This window comes from Salvelinus fontinalis, chromosome 3 (genome assembly GCF_029448725.1).
Source record: "Salvelinus fontinalis isolate EN_2023a chromosome 3, ASM2944872v1, whole genome shotgun sequence".
Lineage (NCBI taxonomy): Eukaryota > Metazoa > Chordata > Actinopteri > Salmoniformes > Salmonidae > Salvelinus > Salvelinus fontinalis.
Window position 1 is genome coordinate 60,921,977 of NC_074667.1, and position 19,098 is coordinate 60,941,074.

The following is a 19,098-nucleotide window of genomic DNA, read 5'->3' on the forward strand; positions in this document are numbered from 1 at the left end:
TCAAAAAAGAAGCCAAATAATTTCTCCTATGAGTCAAGTACAGGAGAAATAAGTACATGTTACTCTCCTGAAAACCCTGAGCAGTTGATGGATAGTGAACTTGAAATGGAACTTGACAGAAGTGAAGAGGAAGTGTGGCGTCAGGTGAGGTGAAGGATTCCAAGCCTCATCCCAATGATCAGGAAAATGACTCTGGCCCAGTGGGAGTATGATCCGTGGAGAAAATGGATCAATGCCTTTTGGCCGATCCGTTGATGGTATCAGGTTATGTGAAGAAGGAGTTGGGTTCTGTCAATTTGGTCAAAGTATCCAGAAGTGGATGTTTTGTGTGTCTGCTGCACAGAGGGACAGGGTGCTATGTGTTTTGCAACTCGGAACGAGCTCTGTGTCCTGCTTTGCTCTCTCTGTACTCTCGCAGCTGAAAGGTGTGATAACTGTTCACTGTTTAGTGTTGAAGTGGATCAACTGAAGCTGAGAATCCCCGGTGTCTGTGATGCACGCCGTTTGGTGTGTAGCAGACCCGGTGGCGAGTGAGAGACTGAGAAGACCCTGTCTGTCCTTCTGAGTTTTGATGCAGAGTTTTTGCTGGATAAAGGCATGCTACGGTATATAAGTTATCCTGTGACAGCTTTTGTTCCGAACCCACTGCGGTTTTTCAGGTTCCAAGTTTAAGACCATGTTGCAGCAGTATGTAGGAGGGAGATTCCCAGGTGTGATAAGTGTGCAGGAGGGTATGGGACAAAGGACTGTAGTTTCGGTGAAAAAGTGTTTAAATTGTGAGGGTGGCCATGGTGGGGATCAGGAATGTCTATTGTGAGTGAGACAGATTGAAGTGCAGAAAGTGTCATATACCGAGGCAGTGAGGAAAGTAGAGGATGTCAGGCTAAGGGTGAGGAGCCTGAGAGGATCCATGTGAGTACTAGGCCGGTACAGTGACCCAAACAGTTTTTGCTTTAGTAAGGTAGGCTTCTTGGCATGTATTGCTGTGGTCATTAATTGTACCACACGGATGAAAAGGAAATCCCATGAGATTGAATTCATAGTAGCAGCAGCAGAGAAGTTGTGGGGTATCAGAGATTTTAGTGCAGAAGAACTACAGGTGGTTTTGAGAGAAAGGGTTCAGGCCTCCTAGGTGTAGGATCTGTTAGGTCCAAGGTGGTGGTGGGATGTGTTGGGGATAGTGGTATATATAAGTGTAACAGTATAGCTTCTGTCCCTCTCCTCGCCCCTACCTGGGCTCGAACCAGGGACCGTCTGCACACGTCGACAAGTCACCCACGAAGCATCGTTACCCAGTGCTCCACAAAAGCCGCAGCCCTTGCAGAGCAAGGGGAACAACTACTTCAAGGTCTCAGTGCGAGTGACATCACCGTTTGAAACGCTATTAGCGCGCACGACCGCTAACTAGCTAGGCATTTCACATCGGTTGCATAAGGTTAGATGGTGGTGCAATTTCCTTTTGTCCCCATTTCCCTTTTTTTGTGAATAAATGTGCAATGCACTTTCCGAACTGTGAAAGGCAGCAATATGCAACAATGTGTCTAGTCTGTTGGAAAACCACAGGAAGAAGAAAAAGACAGGAGCAGAGAGGAAGCAGCGAAGCCAACATTTTGGCCAGGGACCAGGTGAGGGTTTCACATTTCCCCCAAAAGCGTTTCATCAATTGAGTACGTTAACATGCACAGTCATAATTCAATATTAAACTGATTATGGCAGTAGGCAGATGCAATAGTCATGTAAACAGCTTACATGACTATTAATCGGTGTAAGGTCAAAATCGACGTAAGCATACGGATATGAGAAGAAAAATAATAATTATGTTTTCTGAGCAACCTTTCTAATTATTAGGAAACGTAAACACCTTAATCAGCGTTCCAGCTGTGTATTTGATCTGCATGTGCTAGCACCAGCCAAGCGAGCCTCCTCCCTCTTTAGCGCGAGTGAAGTGAGTTCGGTACAACTGAATGGATGCATTTTAGAAATAGTTTTAAAATACAGAATTTACATGTCCAAACTCAGAATCAAATATGCTCACCAAAATAACATGGTCGCTGTGGTAGAACTTTTATTTTGATTAGCGATTTTCTGTATTTATTTGATTTCAGATGTGTCCATTATTTGGGAGATCGTTCTTTGTACAAAGCATGTAAACGTTTTTAATGGAACTGTTATATGAATCAGATTATCCACAATAATCGCGTTACTGTGTGGATGTAACGGCACTCAATGTTATTGTTTTTCCTTGATTGACAGTACTAAAGTGAATTCAAACAATCCAATCAGAGAACCATACATGCAAATCTTTACTGCTCATCCCGCCCGTATTTTATAACCGACCAATCAGAGATGGAGTGGGCGGAGTCAGGGATACCAGCGGAGGATTCAAACGGAAGATGGCAGCGGATAAAGATTCCAATAAAAATACACAAAACAGAAGGTAAAATAACATTTAAACAGTATGTAGACAGAATAAATCATGCACGCACGTAAATATACTGTGGAATTGTCGTGATACTGGCATTTGAATTTGGCTTGCTAGCTTGTCTGACATGCATGTTGTTTTTCAGTGACAGTGAAAGCTAATTGAGCTAGCTAACGTTATTTAGCTCCTGTAGCTCTGACAATCAAGTGACGTGTTGTGGCAAAATACAATTTCTGTGCATCACACAGCTACTCTGAACAACAATATGGTGCAGAGCATTTCTTTCTGCGCTGTCGCTGAATTACAGCAAGACTCCATAGTTAGCTAGCTAGTAGTCGCAACAATAGACCACAGCAGTGAGCTGTCATTGGTCCACTTCGTTTTGAATGGCCCGGTTTGTTGATTTTTAGACCATTCCATTGGTCCTGAAGTGAGATTTCCACTCACCTGAGGCACCAGGCCATGCAAAAGCAACTCTCCACCATTATGCCAAGCTGCTCTGAATCAAGCTGCTCTGAATTCCCAGTGAGTGTGTACTTCTGTGAAAGAGGTATCTTCAGAACTATGAGGAGCTATGACGATAGCGTCTTCTGGCCGGAGTAGTATCTTCTGGCCAGAGGAGAAACGTAACGAACGTAGCTTTCATTTCATTTTCAAAAAGTTAATTTACTACACACCTTTTTATAGGGTTACGGTTCCCACACGGACATATGTGCTATCTGTGTCTCCGAACACCTGTGTGTAAACGGAAGGCAGACACTACAAACATGTTGTCATTGAACATACTGTTGGCTGCAACTGTTAAAACAGTCTACAGTAAGTGCATTTGTGAAATTATGTTGATGTGATATGAAAGTAGAGGGCTTTATGTTTCTAGAACTGTACCGCAATTGAGAACCGATTCACATTTATAGGGAGTATTTTGCTGTTTCGGTTGACAGAGCCAATTCGCCTCTAAACAAAACATGTAAGGTCCTTGCACTATAGTAACGTTAGGCTTCTTTTAGTTCATTATTGGGCTAGCCAACCACCACACCATCATCAAACGTGTGTGTAAGAGGCAGGGAGAGAGATTTGGTGCGTGTGAGAAAGTCAGTGTAAAGATAAAGAGGTTGTTTAAAGATTTGCCTAGATCTTCAGCATCTGTGTGTGTGTGTTCCATCAGGGGTACGGTGTGCAACGTGGTGATCAGCCAGGATGCAGGGGGATCTTGGGGCGGCAGTGGGGTTGGTGGTCGCCCGCCCGTCATCTTCAACCCAGACTTCTTTGTGGAGAAGCTACGTCACGAGAGACCTGAGGGGTTTCAAGAGCTGGTGCTTAGCAACATCAGCCGCCTCATCGACCTTCCCGGTGCTGAGTTCTCTCTGCTGTTAGGGGACGAGGGAGGGCCCAAGACACCCACAACGGCCGGAGGGGGATTCTTCCGCTCCTTCAACTTCCTCAAACGTAAAGGTGAGAGAACTGCCATGAGGATCAACCAAGGGTGTCTTCACCTGGGGTGTGTTCAGCAGGATGCAGTGTAGAACAAACATGCATGTCTGAAATGTAGAAGAAGGTATCGCGATGGTTTTACTCATTGAATTTTTATCTGCAACGTTTGACAATGTTTGGCTACTGAACGTGGCCCTGGGTTGTAATAATGTTGCATAATAATAATATAAATGTACAGCACTCAGATTCTTGTCCTTTGGCTGTTGTCATCGTCACAGATAAGGAAGTGGTGTTCGGGACTCCTCTGACCGAGGGAGGCATCGCCCAGATTTACCAGCTCATCGAATACCTCAGCAAGAGTGAGTTGATCATGTTGTTACAGTTCCCATCTGAGGCATGATCCCTGAATGTAATTCTCTCTCCTCTGTCCTGGCACCCCAATGGTTGAACCCGCTAGGACAGCGGAGTCCCTGCCCAACTTCCAAAAACATCTGAAACCCAATCCCATAGAACCCCCCCCCCCCCCAGCCCTGTTTTCTAGCTCTAACTTTGCTGATAGCTACTTTATTGAGTAGAGATGTACTTAATGTGCCTGTGATATGTGGTTGTCCCACCTAGTGATCTTAAGATAGATGTACTTAATGTGCCTGTGATATGTGGTTGTCCCACCTAGTGATCTTAAGATAGATGTACTTAATATGCCTGTGATATGTGGTTGTCCCACCTAGTGATCTTAAGATAAATGCACTAACTGTATGTCGTAACTGATAAGCGCTTCTGCTAAATGACTCAAATGTAATGTAAAATCTTATCACAAAGTAGGCTAAACTTACTGTACCGCCATGCAGTGTTGTAGTACTCAAGTCTGTAGTACCAGCTTTCTGCATTAAGTAATGGAGCTTTTAGCACTACCAAGGGAGTCGTGACTCGAATGTACAAGACTCTGACTCGAACACTAAGGACTCGGTGTTGTGTGCCCCCCCCCCCCCCCAAAACGACTTTTTATTTTAGATTCTCCCGGACTGTCAAGTTTTTTTATTTTGATTGTGATGATTCGATGATCTTAAAAATGTACAGCTCCATTATCTTTTCTATACTGAACAAAAATATAAACGCAACATGTAAAGTGTTGGTCCCATATTTCTTGAGCTGAAATAAAAGCTCCCAGAAATGTTCCGTTTGCACAAAAAGTGTGTTGCTCTCATTTTGTGCACACATTTGTTTACATCCCTGTTAGTGAGCATTTCTCCTTTGCCAAGATAATACATCCACCTGACAGGTGTGGCATATCAAGAAGCTGATTAAACCGCATGATCATTACACATGTGCACATTGTGCTTGGGACAATAAAAGGCCACTTTAAAATGTGCAGGTTTGTCACACAACACAATGCCACAGATGTCTCAAGTTAAGGGAGTGTGAAATTGGCATGCCAACTGCAGGAATGGCCACCAGAGCTGTTGCGAGAGAATTTTATATACATTTCTCTACCATAGACTGCCTCCATCTCCAACCTTATGCTTCAGCATGATAATACACGGCCCCATGTGGCAAGGATTTGTTCACAATTCCTGGAAACTGAAAATGTTCCAATTCTGCCATTGCACCAGACATGTCACCCATTACGCATGTTTAGGATGCTCTGGATCGACATGTAAGACAGTGTGTTCCGGTTCCCACCAATATACGGCAACTTCACACAGCCATTGAAGAGGAGTGGTACAGAATTCTACAGGCCACAATCAACAGCCTGATCAACTCAATGCAAAAGAGATGTGTTGCGCTGCATGAGGCAAATGGTGGTCAGATACTGACTGGTTTTCTGATTTACACCCCTACATTTAAGGTATCTGTGACCAACCGATACATATCTGTATTCTCATTCATGTGAAATCCATAGATCAGGGCCTGATGAATTAATTTCAGTTGACTGGTTTCCTTACATGAAGTGTAACTCAGTAAAATCTTTGAAGTTGTTTCATGTTGTCTTTATATTTTTGTTCGGTGTACTTTATATCTGCTTTTAGTGGTTTAAGTTTGCACTGAAAATATTTTACCCTAAAATCATTTCTATAAAAAAAAATCGTATAATAAAAACTCACAACTTTTGTTTTTTAAATCATATTTTTTGAAGTGACGGAAATTATTTATCTGCGGTGACCCGCCGTTGCTAAATGAGTATTGGAGAAACACTGCTGATTGATTCACTACATATTTGATTTATTGACTGATTCCATGATTGATTGATTCATCAGACGTGCATGTTAAGGGTCTGTTCAGGATGCTTGGTGGTTTGTTTAATTGATTGATGATCAGACCTGCAGGTAGAGGGTCTGTTCAGGGTGCCAGGTAACAGTGTGCGGCAGCAGGCCCTGAAGGAGCAGCTGAACAGCGGCGCAGACATCGACCTGGAGGCAGGGGGCTTCCACCCCAACGACGTGGCCACCCTCCTCAAGACCTTCCTGGGAGAGCTACCTGAACCCCTCCTCACGCACCAACACTTCCACGCTCACCTCAAAATAGCAGGTACCCCTGTCTGAGCACCTCCCCACTCTCTCCTGTCTGAGCACCTCCCCACTCTCTCCTGTCTGAGCACCTCCCCACTCTCTCCTGTCTGAGCACCTCCCCACTCTCTCCTGTCTGAGCACCTCCCCACTCTCTCCTGTCTGAGCACCTGCCCACTCTCTCCTGTCTGAGCACCTGCCCACTCTCTCCTGTCTGAGCACCTGCCCACTCTCTCCTGTCTGAGCACCTGCCCACTCTCTCCTGTCTGAGCACCTGCCCGCTCTCTCCTGCCTGAGCACCTGCCCGCTCTCTCCTGCCTGAGCACCTGCCCGCTCTCTCCTGCCTGAGCACCTGCCCGCTCTCTCCTGCCTGAGCACCTGCCCGCTCTCTCCTGTCTGAGCACCTGCCCGCTCTCTCCTGTCTGAGCACCTGCCCGCTCTCTCCTGTCTGAGCACCTGCCCGCTCTCTCCTGTCTGAGCACCTGCCCGCTCTCTCCTGTCTGAGCACCTGCCCACTCTCTCCTGTCTGAGCACTTTTTAGTTTTCAAAAACCTACAAGAAATCACACCCTGGCGCTCAAAAATAAGTGTTATTGATGTTCTGTTTTTAATATAACTGTCCCCCATGAGACCCATACTGAAGTGTCTTGTGTGTGTTCTGTCCCATCCCCATCTCCCGCTCTTCTCTCTCCTCTCCATTCCCCCAGACATGACTCTGTTTGATGAGAAAGGCAACAAGACGTCAGTACCTGATAAGGAGCGTCAGATTGAGGCCTTACAGCTCCTCTTCCTGCTGCTGCCCCAGGCCAACCGCAGCCTCCTCAAACTGATCCTGGACCTGCTCTACCACACCGCCAAGCAGCAGGACAAGAACAAAATGTCCGCCTTGAACCTCGCCCTCATGTTTGCCCCCCACGTCGTGTGGCCCAGAGATGTATGTACTTTAACTGAAATCAAATGTGTTTTTATATTCGGCAGTTGACACAAAGTACTTTACAGATACCCAGCATAAAACCTCAGAGAAAGCAATGCCGAGGCAGAAGCACAGGGACTAGGAGAAACGCCTGAAGCTGGACTGTGCCGGGAACATTTATCATGTGGATCAGAGTTTCCCAAACTCTTTCCTGAGGCTTGTTGTCCTAGCACTGTACAGCTGATTCAGATAATGACAGCTTGACCATGACTTCCTTATTTCAATCATCTGTGTAGTGCATAATACATAAGTATTCAGACCCTTTGCTTTGAGAGTCGAAATTGAGCTCAGGTGCATCCTGTTTCCATTGATCATCCTTGAGTTGTTTCTACAACTTGATTTGAGTCCACCGGTGGTAAATTCAATTGATTGGACATGTTTTGGAAAGGCACACACCTGTCTATGTAAGGTCCCACAGTTGACAATGTATGTCAGAGCAAAAACCAAGCCATGCGGTTAAAGGAATTGTCTGTAGAGTGCTGAGACAGAATTGTGTCTAGGCACAGATCTGGGGAAGGGTACCAGGTACCACAGAAAGCACAGTGGTCTCAATCATTCTTAAATGGAAGATGTTTGGAACCACCAAGACTCATGACCACGCTGAGCAATCGGGGGGGGAAAGGGTCTTGGCAGAGAAGTGACCAAGAACCCAGTGGTCACTCTGACAGAGCTTCAGAGTTCCTCTGTGGAGATGGTTGTCCTTCTGAAAGGTTCTCCCATCTCTGCAGCACTCCACCAATCAGGCCTTTATGGTAGAGTGGCCAGATGGAAGCTGCTCCTCAGTAAAAGACACATGACAGCCCGCTTGCTGTTTTCCAAAAGGCACCTAAAGACATTGAGAACATGAGAAACAAGATTCTCTGTTCTCATGAAACCAAGAGTGAACTCTTTGGCCTGAATGACAAGTGTCATGTCTGGAGGAAACCTCGCACCATCCCTACGGTGAATCATGGTGCTGGCAGCATCATGTTGTGGGGATGTTTTTCAGAGGCAAGGACTGGGAGACTAGTCGGGATCGAGGGAAAGATAAATGGAACAAAGTACAGAGAGATCCTTGATGAAAACCTGCTCCAGAGCACTCAGGACCTCAGACTGGGGCAAAGGTTCACCTTCCAACAGGACAATAACCCTAAGCACACAGCCAAGGCAAGGGAGGAGTGGCTTTGGGACAATATCTCTGAATATCCTTGAGTGGCCCAGCCGGAGCCCGGACTTGAACCCGATCAAACATCTCTGGAGATACTTTCCCGAATGCACCGTATGTAAATACTGTACACTGTTAAATGTCCTGTAGTCATGACGGTTGATTCACTTGGCTTGCCTAGTAGAACCTCAGATATACAAACTGGCCCAGAAATGTGTTCTGTGTTCTGTTCTTGGACAGCCTATCCTCACGATGCACTGTGTAATGAATTGTAGGATCAGGAATGTGATAAAAATAAAAATGCATTAAATTTAGATGTGAATAGAAATAATTAAGTGGTTATATTTGTCCTATTTCACCCATGTAATGTTACGTATGTATGAATTAGAAATGTTTTTGTTTTTTGCATATCCCAACTCCCCCTGAGACCCTTGGAGAGTGGGGTCACGGCCAGGGTCTGCCATTATCAACGGCGACCCTGGAGCAATTAGGGCTTGGTGCCTTACTCAAAGCACATCAACACGTTTTTCACTTTGTCGGCTCTGGGATTTAAACAAGGGACTTTTTAGTTACTAGCCCAACGCTCTAACCACTAGGCTACCTCTGACTGATAGATTTTCACTCTTCTACAGTAATTTGTGTGTGTTTGTTTCATCCAGATGGTGGCCAGTGACCTCCAGGAGAATCTGAAGAAGCTAAACAACGGCATGGCCTTCCTCATCAAACACTCCCAGAAACTATTCAGGGTCAGAGAGACTAACTTCACACTCTGGGCTAGTTTCCCAACCCAGAATAAGCCTAGTCCAGAGGGGCTTTCTATAAAGCAGGATCAAAGAGTTAGCAGAATATTTAGCCAAGTTAGCTGGCTAACTTTAAAAATGATTGAAAGATAATCTTGAAATGAGCATGGTCTAATTGATTCAACAAACAAAAACACATATCTAAGTTTAGCTTTTATTTAAAAATATATATATATATATACCAGAAAATCTATAGTTATTTCTGGTTGCTTTTCAAAGTTAGCTGGCTAACACATTAATCCTGCTTTGTACTATGCCACACTGGACTAAAACACTCCATTGAGAATACCTCTATTGGTATACCATACTATTGTCTTCAACTGTGTCTGGGAAACCGGCCCAGTTGTCAGTGTTATTTTATAAGGTCTGGGGAACATGGGCTACAATAAGGTAATGATTTATGTCAAGCACAGAAGAGAAATAGAATCATTATTTTTAGTGTGTTTTGATGGATAATTAGTGTGTGTGTGTGTCCACTCAGGCTCCTATGTACATGAGGGAGCATGCCAGAATGCACTTCACAGGATCTAAGACTCTGCAGACCAAGGTTAGTAGTAGGACTCTTTCACCTGCTGGGTTTACGTCATCTATGCCATTAAAGGATGTTGCACTTCTCTCAAACAAAGGACTATATTAGATCAAACTGGGGAAAGTGTTCATGAAGCTGATCTAGGATCAGATCCTCCCCCTTTCCATTCATTAAAATCTGCAGGCCAAACTGCAGGCCAAACTGATCCTAGATCTACTACTCTGAGACGCTTTATGAATACTGTATAGGTGTAAGCATCCCAGTTTAGCAGAAGGCTAGGTGGATCTATTGCCCAACTTGTTTACACCTTTCTAGTCTTTTCACATCTACCAGGGCCTATTATAAGTGTCTAGGTGCTAGCTGGGGTTTAGAAATGTCTAGCTGTGGTTTAGGGGTGTAGATCAACCTAATCTCCCTCTAAGCTGAAAATGGGTTCTGTCCCATGTTGCACCCTATTCCCTTTATAGTGCACTACTTTATATAGGGACTAGGGTGCCATTTGAAATGTATCCAGAGAGAATTGTGTTGTGATGGAAACTAATAGCTCCTTTCTCGCCCCCCTCCCTCAGGATGATATAGACCTGTTATCTGTGGCTGGTTTCCCTGCCCCTGTTCCCTTAAAGAGGTGTTGGGCTGACCCGTCTCAGTACCTGTCCCCCTCCTCGTCGTCCCAGGGCCAGCAGCACCACACAGAGGAGTCCCTGAAGGAGCTGTTCAGACACGTCCATGACAACATGCCCAACTCTGCCAAGAAGAAGAAACTCCTACGACAGGTACTCACTGCCGGACTGCTTCTTAATATTCTCTTGTCTCCTTTTCCATACGAGGTGGATTTTACATTTCATGTAGATTAGAATGACTGGCTAAATCCCAGTATCCTGTCTCCTCATCCTCCATCTCTTTCTCCTCCTCCTGCAGCTTGCTAAACAGACCACCCCCGGCCTGGCCCCAGGGACACCCATCAACAACTATCAGACCCCCCCGGCCCAGAGCAAGAAACACACCCGCTCCCGCTCCTTCGGTGGATTCATCAAGGTGTGTGTCATTGTGTTTATGTGTATTTGACTTGTAATTGTAATATCCAATCAATACATTTGTTGATGTATTTTGTAAATGTGTTACTTTGTATCCAATTTGAACTTAGTAAGTTGTAGTCACCATCTGCTACAACTGTTCTGTCTGTTGGATATGATGTCATCTTAGTATGTTGTAGTCACCATCTGCTACAACTGTTCTGTCTGTTGGATATGATGTCATCTTAGTATGTTGTAGTCACCATCTGCTACAACTGTTCTGTCTGTTGGATATGAGGATCTTTAAGGACAATTCCTCCCCTTTTCCACCTCCTATTCATTATGCCAAGCACCATACCAGTGAAAACGGGCATTTCTACGTTCTATAGATTAAAAAGTTATCTATGACATTATCAAAAAAATATTTCCTGGTAAAGTGGAGGTTAAATAACTGTTGTGTCAACTGTCCTACCCTCCTGATCAAATTAACCAATGAAAACAGAGGAAACATAAGGGGGACCAACAGGCGTTGGAGAGGAGGGGCAGACACATCTCCCCGGAGATGGTTGCTGCGGCGATGGGACGGCTGGGAAAGGAGAACGTTGTCCTGCAGTCGGTGAGCAACATTGACACACAAGGAGACCACACAAACACACAAGGAGACCACACAACACACAAGGAGACCACACAAACACACAAGGAGACCACACAACACACAAGGAGACCACACAACACACAAGGAGACCACACAACACACAAGGAGACCACACAACACACAAGGAGACCACACAACACACAAGGAGACCACACAAGGAGACCACACAACACACAAGGAGACCACACAACATACAAGGAGACCACACAACACACAAGGAGACCACACAACATACAAGGAGACCACACAAACACACAAGGAGACCACACAACACACTTCCTTGTCTACAGCTTCCTTGTTTTTTCTAAGTGTGTGTGTGTGTGTGTGTGTGTGTGTGTGTGTGTGTGTGTGTGTGTGTGTGTGTGTGTGTGTGTGTGTGTGTGTGTGTGCGTCTCCAGGTGAACAGTCCGGTGACAGTGAATAATAAGACTCCAGTTAGGGTCAAGGCCTCTGATAGCATGGCCCTCAATAGAGATAGGGGACTCAAACTATCAAAGGTATGTTGCTTTTGGATTGATAACATGGCAATTCCCACTTTTCCTATAGACATTTACATATGTTTTTGCGTATGTTGTATATCTTTCCTGATACACTTCAATGTCGTCATTCAACATTACAATACAGCCACATTTCCACATCTTGTGAGCTTTGTTAACTTAGTCTGTTTTGTCCCGTGTTTCATTCATCTTCTATCTCTTTTTTTCTCCATCTCTCCGTCTCCCTCCAGGACTCTCCATCCATCTCCAGAATGTGTTTCTCTCCCTCCCTAGAAACGTCGATGTAGAGGATTGGTACTAGCAACACTGGACTTGTTTTTTTCTTTTTTTTAACACAAGGAAACTATATTGTAACTTTGTAAATCCGTGACGAATACAACATTAGTCCCCAGACAGACATGGGTTGCATCCCAATAATCTCTTCTTCCTCCTGAAGTGTGCACTTGTTCACTTCCCTCAATGGGTTTGAAAAGAAATGACTGGAAAACCTATATGGAAACTCCTTCTAGCCCATGCCTACACAATCCAAGACTTTTCCATTTTGTGGGGAGTAGTGAATGAGTGCACACTTCAGGGGGAGAGATTATTGGGACGTAACCCAGGAAAGTACAAGACCAACTCAGTGTGGAGGCAGGGACAGAAGGTAGCTTTCTTTGGTTTGTTGGGGTCTGAGTGCCACTCATAACTTGAAACAGGTTTGTTAGACACTTTCACTGTTGTTCACTAGCTGAGCCTACATAGATACTTTTACAGTTGACCACTAGCTGAGCCTACATAGATACTTTTACAGTTGACCAATAGCTAAGCCTACATAGATACTTTTACAGTTGACCAATAGCTAAGCCTACATAGATACTTTTACAGTTGACCAATAGCTAAGCCTACATAGATACTTTTACAGATGACCGCTAGCTGAGCCTACATAGATACTTTTACAGGTGACCGCTAGCTGAGCCTACATAGATACTTTTACAGTTGACCAATAGCTAAGCCTACATAGATACTTTTACAGATGACCGCTAGCTGAGCCTACATAGATACTTTTACAGGTGACCACTAGCTGAGCCTACATAGATACTTTTACAGGTGACCGCTAGCTGAGCCTACATAGAGACTTTTACAGGTGACCGCTAGCTGAGCCTACATAGAGACTTTTACAGGTGACCGCTAGCTGAGCCTACATAGATACTTTTACAGGTGACCGCTAGCTGGGCCTACATAGATACTTTTACAGGTGACCGCTAGCTGAGCGTACATAGATACTTTTACAGGTGACCGCTAGCTGAGCCTACATAGATACTTTTACAGGTGACCGCTAGCTGAGCGTACATAGATACTTTTACAGGTGACCGCTAGCTGAGCCTACATAGATACTTTTACAGGTGACCGCTAGCTGAGCCTACATAGATACTTTTACAGGTGACCGCTAGCTGAGCCTACATAGATACTTTTACAGGTGACCGCTAGCTGAGCCTACATAGATACTTTTACAGGTGACCGCTAGCTGAGCCTACATAGATACTTTTACAGGTGACCGCTAGCTGAGCCTACATAGATACTTTTACAGGTGACCGCTAGCTGAGCCTACATAGATACTTTTACAGGTGACCGCTAGCTGAGCCTATAATGTACTATATGTAAGTATCTTGTTTGTTTTTTAAAATCTTCTTCTGAATCTGATGCTACTCTGATGCTACTACTCATCTGAAAATGTCCCGTTTAATTTGACTAATATAAGTCCCAATGGTTGCCCTACACACACAGCACACTGATGGGATGATTATATCCCCCTACAAAATGCTGATTAGCACCAGGCACAGTCGTCTGGGGCCTGTTCCAAAAAGCTGGATCAGTGAGTTGGCCAGCAAACTGGCTCAAATTGCTTGAAATTGTTTGTAATGACTCAACAGAAACAACCAATATACAAATGTAGATTATTTTAATCAACCAGGAAACATAAGGCAAAGGCTGTTAATCAAAGTTAGCTGGCTGCTGTATTAAGCCTGCCTTCTGGAATACCCCACAGCTCTTATGGTGTCTAAAGGCCAGTGGGTTTACTGATACTGTCTGTTAGCTGAAATGGCGCCCCCGTTCCATATATAGTGCACTATTGGCCAAAAGTAGTGCACTACACTTTATAGTCGTGCATGTGGTGGTGTTGGAGAGACACTGGCTCAGGGTTTTCTTTAATCTATATCATACAAATACAGGTCAATACATATTGGATGATGATGAACAAATACGAGCTGAACAAACCAGCCTTTCTGTAATGGTATTTGCGTTTGGGAGAGACGTAGGTAGGGCTTCACTTTGGGACGACTATTTAATTTTTATTGTCTGAGATTTGTGTATTAACTGATTGTACACATTGTGGAGTTTAATGTCATATTTCACTTGCCTGGTTTGGCCTTTGAGGTTTGATAGTTAAATGTGATTATAATTTTATAAATTTTTGTTTTTAACTGGAAGTCATGGGTTTTGGGTAGGTATTGGTTGGGACGCTAACGTTGTTGAAAGATTTTCTGGAAGTCTGAGATGGTTTTTTCTTTGTTGGAGAGGGACATTTGTAGTGACGGTGTCAATAGAGGATTCTCTTACAGTACCTTCAGTGTTGCCTGGTCTGATACAAGTCGTCTTTATTGAGCGTGGATTGGGACATTTGATCTGGGTCATGTTCATTGGGAATCAAATAGAACAAGACGGATTCAAACTGGGAGGGACTACCTGGACTTCACTTTCTGTTGCAGAACGTTTTGAAAAGTTTTTGTTGTGTACCCTAATGGACATGACGTTTGTTTTAATGGGGCTGTTTTTAGAGGAAGTGTTAATGGGGAATGTGTGAGAATGGGTTTGTGGTAAGTTTTAAAGAGATGGGTGTGTGTTTTTATACATGAAATGAAAGACACCAGAAGCTTGCTGCTGAGGTTATCAATATGGCTTTGTTTTTTTACTCTTTATTTGATCTGTGCTGGTCAAGTAGCCTACATATTTTACATGTTATTCCACTGCTTTAAAGATAACTTTTGTTATCTTTTCTCTCTGTTACCTGAAGGTTTTCAGCCAATCAAGGCCCAACACATTATTTTGAGTGTCATTTTGAAAAGCTGAAGGGTCATCTGGCCATTAGTGGTTGATACACACTGAGTCTTGCTGGAAACAGTTTTGCTAATGTGCGACCATCTTTGTGATGTGAGTCAGTTCTAGATTACATGATACAACATGTGGGCATTATCTTTTACTCTCCCTTATTATTGTTGTGTTACATGTGTGTCTTGTATGTTGAAAGTCTTTGGTTTTGTCAGCCAGTGTTGACCATGGTCATAAATGTTTACACATCAACTGTACACTACTACTAGTTTTTCAGGTTATTTTTGTTCAGTTTCATTCTGCCCTGTTTATCTGTGAATAACAACAGCATGGGAATGTGTCCCAAATGGCACCCTATTCCCTATATAGTGTACTACTTTAGAACAGGGCCCTATTCCCTATATAGTGCACTACTTTAGACCAGAACCCTATTCCCTATATAGTGTACTACTTTTGAGCTGAGCTCTGTGCCCCGGTCAGAAGTAGTGCACTACATAGGGGGCAATTTGAGATGCAGACATGGAGTTACATTACAGTATACTATGTTTATTTTAGGAGACGTTATCTCACATTGCTGCCTAGATTTACTACCATGCATCTTCCTCTGTTCATATACACCTGTTACCAGTGCCTTTTTATTGTAAGGTCATTTTAGCCTACCTTTACATGTTTAGTTTTTGTTGTGTAAAATGTTTTTTAACTCTGTCAAATAGATGCATTGATTTACTACTGATGCTATGGATTAAAACATAATTTTTTTTACATGTGGAAAGTCTCACTGCAGAACATAAAATGTTACATACACTGCTGCACGTTTCTTAAACATCCACTAGGTGGCATCCCGAGTCATTGAATAAGGACGCTGTGTTGTGCTAAGGCATAGACCAAAACGCGCACACAGGGGGGACCCAGGACCGAGTTTGGGAAATGCTGCTATAGACCACTACATACGTATTGCGTGTATTATGTATGCAGTTGAAATCTAATAGTTTAACCTACATCAGACTCAGCAGAGGTAATGGCAGGTTTGGCTACTCTACTCTTAAATAGACCGTTTTTGAAAGAGTATGAATTATGATTTCACCTGCCCAGCTGTCACGGAAGTTAAGTTTCCATTGCCTTGTCTGTTTAGAAAGCACATACAATTGAAGGAATAATTTAGAGCAGCTTTAGCCTATATTCTTGATGTTTTGTAGGATAGGCCTATCCTGTCCTTGTTTTGGGGTAGGTTAATATCAGAAGCAATTGATATTCCAGGGAACCACCTTATGTATGTAATGATCTCATAAAGGTCTATAATGTAAACATTTGCTGTGATATTCATATTCCTGATGAATTGAATACATTTTTCCGCAGACGCCCCACGCGTATTTGACTACCGCAGGCGCGCGGTGCCATTGATATTGCCATTTTTGTAATTGTTCATTGTAGAAATTGAGCGTTTTTTTTCTTAATTCCAACCTGTCTCTTCGATTCACCGTTAACTCTGCCGAGCGAAGCGGAAACGCAGTAAGATAGAACCTAGCGCACATCAAGGCTCCCTGCGCGCTCTACCTTGCGCCCCTTGGCGTCGCATCTGCTCCTGTTCCAGCGCGCGATCAATTTAGACGCGCCTCTGATGAAATGAAAAGCGACCCACCGGCGTCCCCGCGCACTCAGGAACCTAATTTGTATTAGGCGCTCAAACGGGGGTCCTTCCCGCGCATGTAAACATCGAGGTTCTCGCTTTGTTGTCGGTCTGCGTGCAGTGACTCATTCTATTCATCATGCACAATAGAGCTGCTGTGGCGCGTTTTCACCGTGGCCAGTTTGTATTCGATAAAGTTGACTGTGTTTGTTTATGCGTGTGAGAGGAGAGTAGCCTTGTGAAATCAAACAGACTACAGACCCTGGTAGGAAATGGGGGGGGGGGGACTAACAGAATAGAGAATAGACAATTCCATGGTAGAGTTAAAGACAGAGAATCATAGATGTAATATTGAATTCTAGAGGGGTTTGTATCTGCTAATTATACACACACTAGATTAAAAACCTGTCCCCTCATTTGAATTTCAAAGACTCATGATTATGAATTAAAAGCAGGCTCTTCGTCCAGCAGGGAGCATCCATTGGTGCCAGTCAAAAGAAGCCGACCATTTTCCAATCCTGCAATACAGTAACTAAATACAGTAATACAAAATCATTTATACAGTTAACTACATGAAACGTTTATCTAAGCCACCACTCCATGGTAGAGGAGAAATACAGATAATTGAGAGAGTAGGGTATCCCCCCTCTACATCCAGGCCCATGCTGCCTCAGGCTGTGTTCCCCCCCAGGGGATGAGACCAAAAGCGGGCAGCACAGGAAGGTAGAGAGGCTACTGTCACTGGAAGTGGCTTTCACTACTACTGCTGCTGCTGCCAGGAGAGGGAATTGATGTGAGGTCACACAGGGTTCTGGGAGGTGTGTGTGTGTGTGTGGTGCGGGGGGGTGTTGTGTGGGAGGAGTCTCTCAGCATTTATTTCTAGAACCTTTTGATGGAGGATTGCTGAGAGGGAGGGAGGGTGAGAGTCCTTTTTTCTGGTCGTTCACTGTTCCCTTTTCTACAGGCAGAGAGCACAATGAGTCAATGAAAGCTGAAGGGAAGAGGAGCACTACAGCAGAGAGAGAGAGAGAAAGGGAGCAGAACCAAGAAGACGAGAGGACGAGAGGGAGATAGAAAGAAGGAAAGCTTTTTGGACAGACGTCTAAACCAGATTAGAAAGAGTCTGGTTTTAAAGCCAGGCTGGGATGAAGTATCAGTGACCGTTGATCTGAGGACTAACTACGCTACTTCACCTCTCTCTACAAGGAGGTTTTCTGATCTTCCCTTTTTTATTAGGAACATTTGAACCATTTTCTCCCCTCCACTTGGTCTCTGGTCAGGGGATCTTGCTCGCCGCAGTAACCCAGGTCTCTGGAGCCCTGAGTGGGGTTGAGGTAGAGGAGCCTTGTCTCTGGTTGCTGGTGCTTTGGGGCTGGAGGAGAGGATGGACATGCCAAGGAGATCCATGGCTGGAGCCGGGTCAGGGGGCTGTGGAGCCAGGCTAGACCACGTTGTGGTGGCCCGAGCTGGGCTGTGGCTGCTGCTGTGGGGGTGCCTGCTGGGGGCTGGCGGGGTGGAGGCATGCCCTTCTCTGTGTACCTGTGTGGGAGCCACGGTGGACTGCCACGGCCTGGGGGTCCGGAACATCCCCAAGAATATCCCCAGGAGCACAGAGAGACTGTGAGTACTGGCGGGGTGTGTGTGTTCCTCTGTTTATGAGCGTGTCGTAGTGTGTGTAACAAACTATCAATGTGACTTATTGCCTGTGTGTGTGGGGGTTCCTGTGTGGCACACCATGTCACCATGGTGTATGCCAGTCTGGTTAACTTCAAACACACTCAGCTCAGGGTTTTAACAATACCAGTGCCTTTCCACTTGACCCCTGTCCCTTATATAGTCTGCATCCCAAATTGCACCCTATTCCCTATTTAGTGCACTACTTTTGACCAGACTCTCTACTATAGTCTACAACACCAGTAATATCCAGCTAGAGACTCTCTACTATAGTCTACAACACCAGTAATATCCACCATGTACTGTGCAGTCAGTCAACCTCTTGTGCAGTGGTTCTCCAACCTCTCCTCAGTGGTCCCCAAGTCGTTCCTTGTTTTTTAAATCTATTCCAGAGCCAGCACCGCTGATTCACCGTGTCAACTAATCATCAGACCCTTGACTAGTGAATCAGGGGAGCTAGTTCAGGGCTACAACAGAACTGTGAAACGTCTGAGGGTCCGTGAGGAGACGTTGGAGAACCACTGCCCTAGTGCACTTACTCAATGCCCACTAATCACACTAGCTGAACACAGTCAGTACTTTCTTAGCCACGATAGGGCTCAAACAGGCTCATTCCTCACTCACACTCTGTCTCTCTGTGTCACTCACTCTCTCCCCCTCCTTCTGTGTGTTTGTTTGTCCCTCTTGGTGTGTGTGTGCGGGTCGGGATCTTGGGGAGGCTTAACATCATGTACTGTCTGTCT

At 44.6% G+C, this 19,098-nt stretch overlaps 1 protein-coding gene across 1 annotated transcript; it reads left to right on the plus strand.

Annotated features, from left to right (window-relative positions):
- The first annotated feature begins 1,482 nt into the window (after nucleotides 1-1,482).
- LOC129851253 (rho GTPase-activating protein 19-like) lies at nucleotides 1,483-15,816 on the plus strand. Its single transcript, XM_055917667.1, has 13 exons — nucleotides 1,483-1,625; nucleotides 2,254-2,437; nucleotides 3,588-3,874; nucleotides 4,132-4,212; nucleotides 6,170-6,379; nucleotides 7,064-7,290; nucleotides 9,133-9,219; nucleotides 9,755-9,820; nucleotides 10,372-10,575; nucleotides 10,721-10,837; nucleotides 11,318-11,431; nucleotides 11,869-11,967; nucleotides 12,198-15,816. Exons 2-13 carry the CDS (start codon nucleotides 2,394-2,396, stop codon nucleotides 12,252-12,254), a joined length of 1,593 nt encoding a protein of 530 aa, XP_055773642.1. The 5' UTR covers nucleotides 1,483-1,625; nucleotides 2,254-2,393; the 3' UTR covers nucleotides 12,255-15,816.
- Nucleotides 15,817-19,098: the final 3,282 nt, after the last annotated feature.

Bases quoted from the DNA above. Each gene is read 5' to 3' on its own strand.
- LOC129851253 (XM_055917667.1), top strand. From the start codon at position 2,394: ATGGCAGCGGATAAAGATTCCAATAAAAATACACAAAACAGAAG. The intron at 3,875-4,131 runs GTGAGAGAACTG...TCATCGTCACAG, and splicing joins CAACTTCCTCAAACGTAAAG to ATAAGGAAGTGGTGTTCGGG. The intron at 10,576-10,720 runs GTACTCACTGCC...CTCCTCCTGCAG, and splicing joins AGAAGAAACTCCTACGACAG to CTTGCTAAACAGACCACCCC.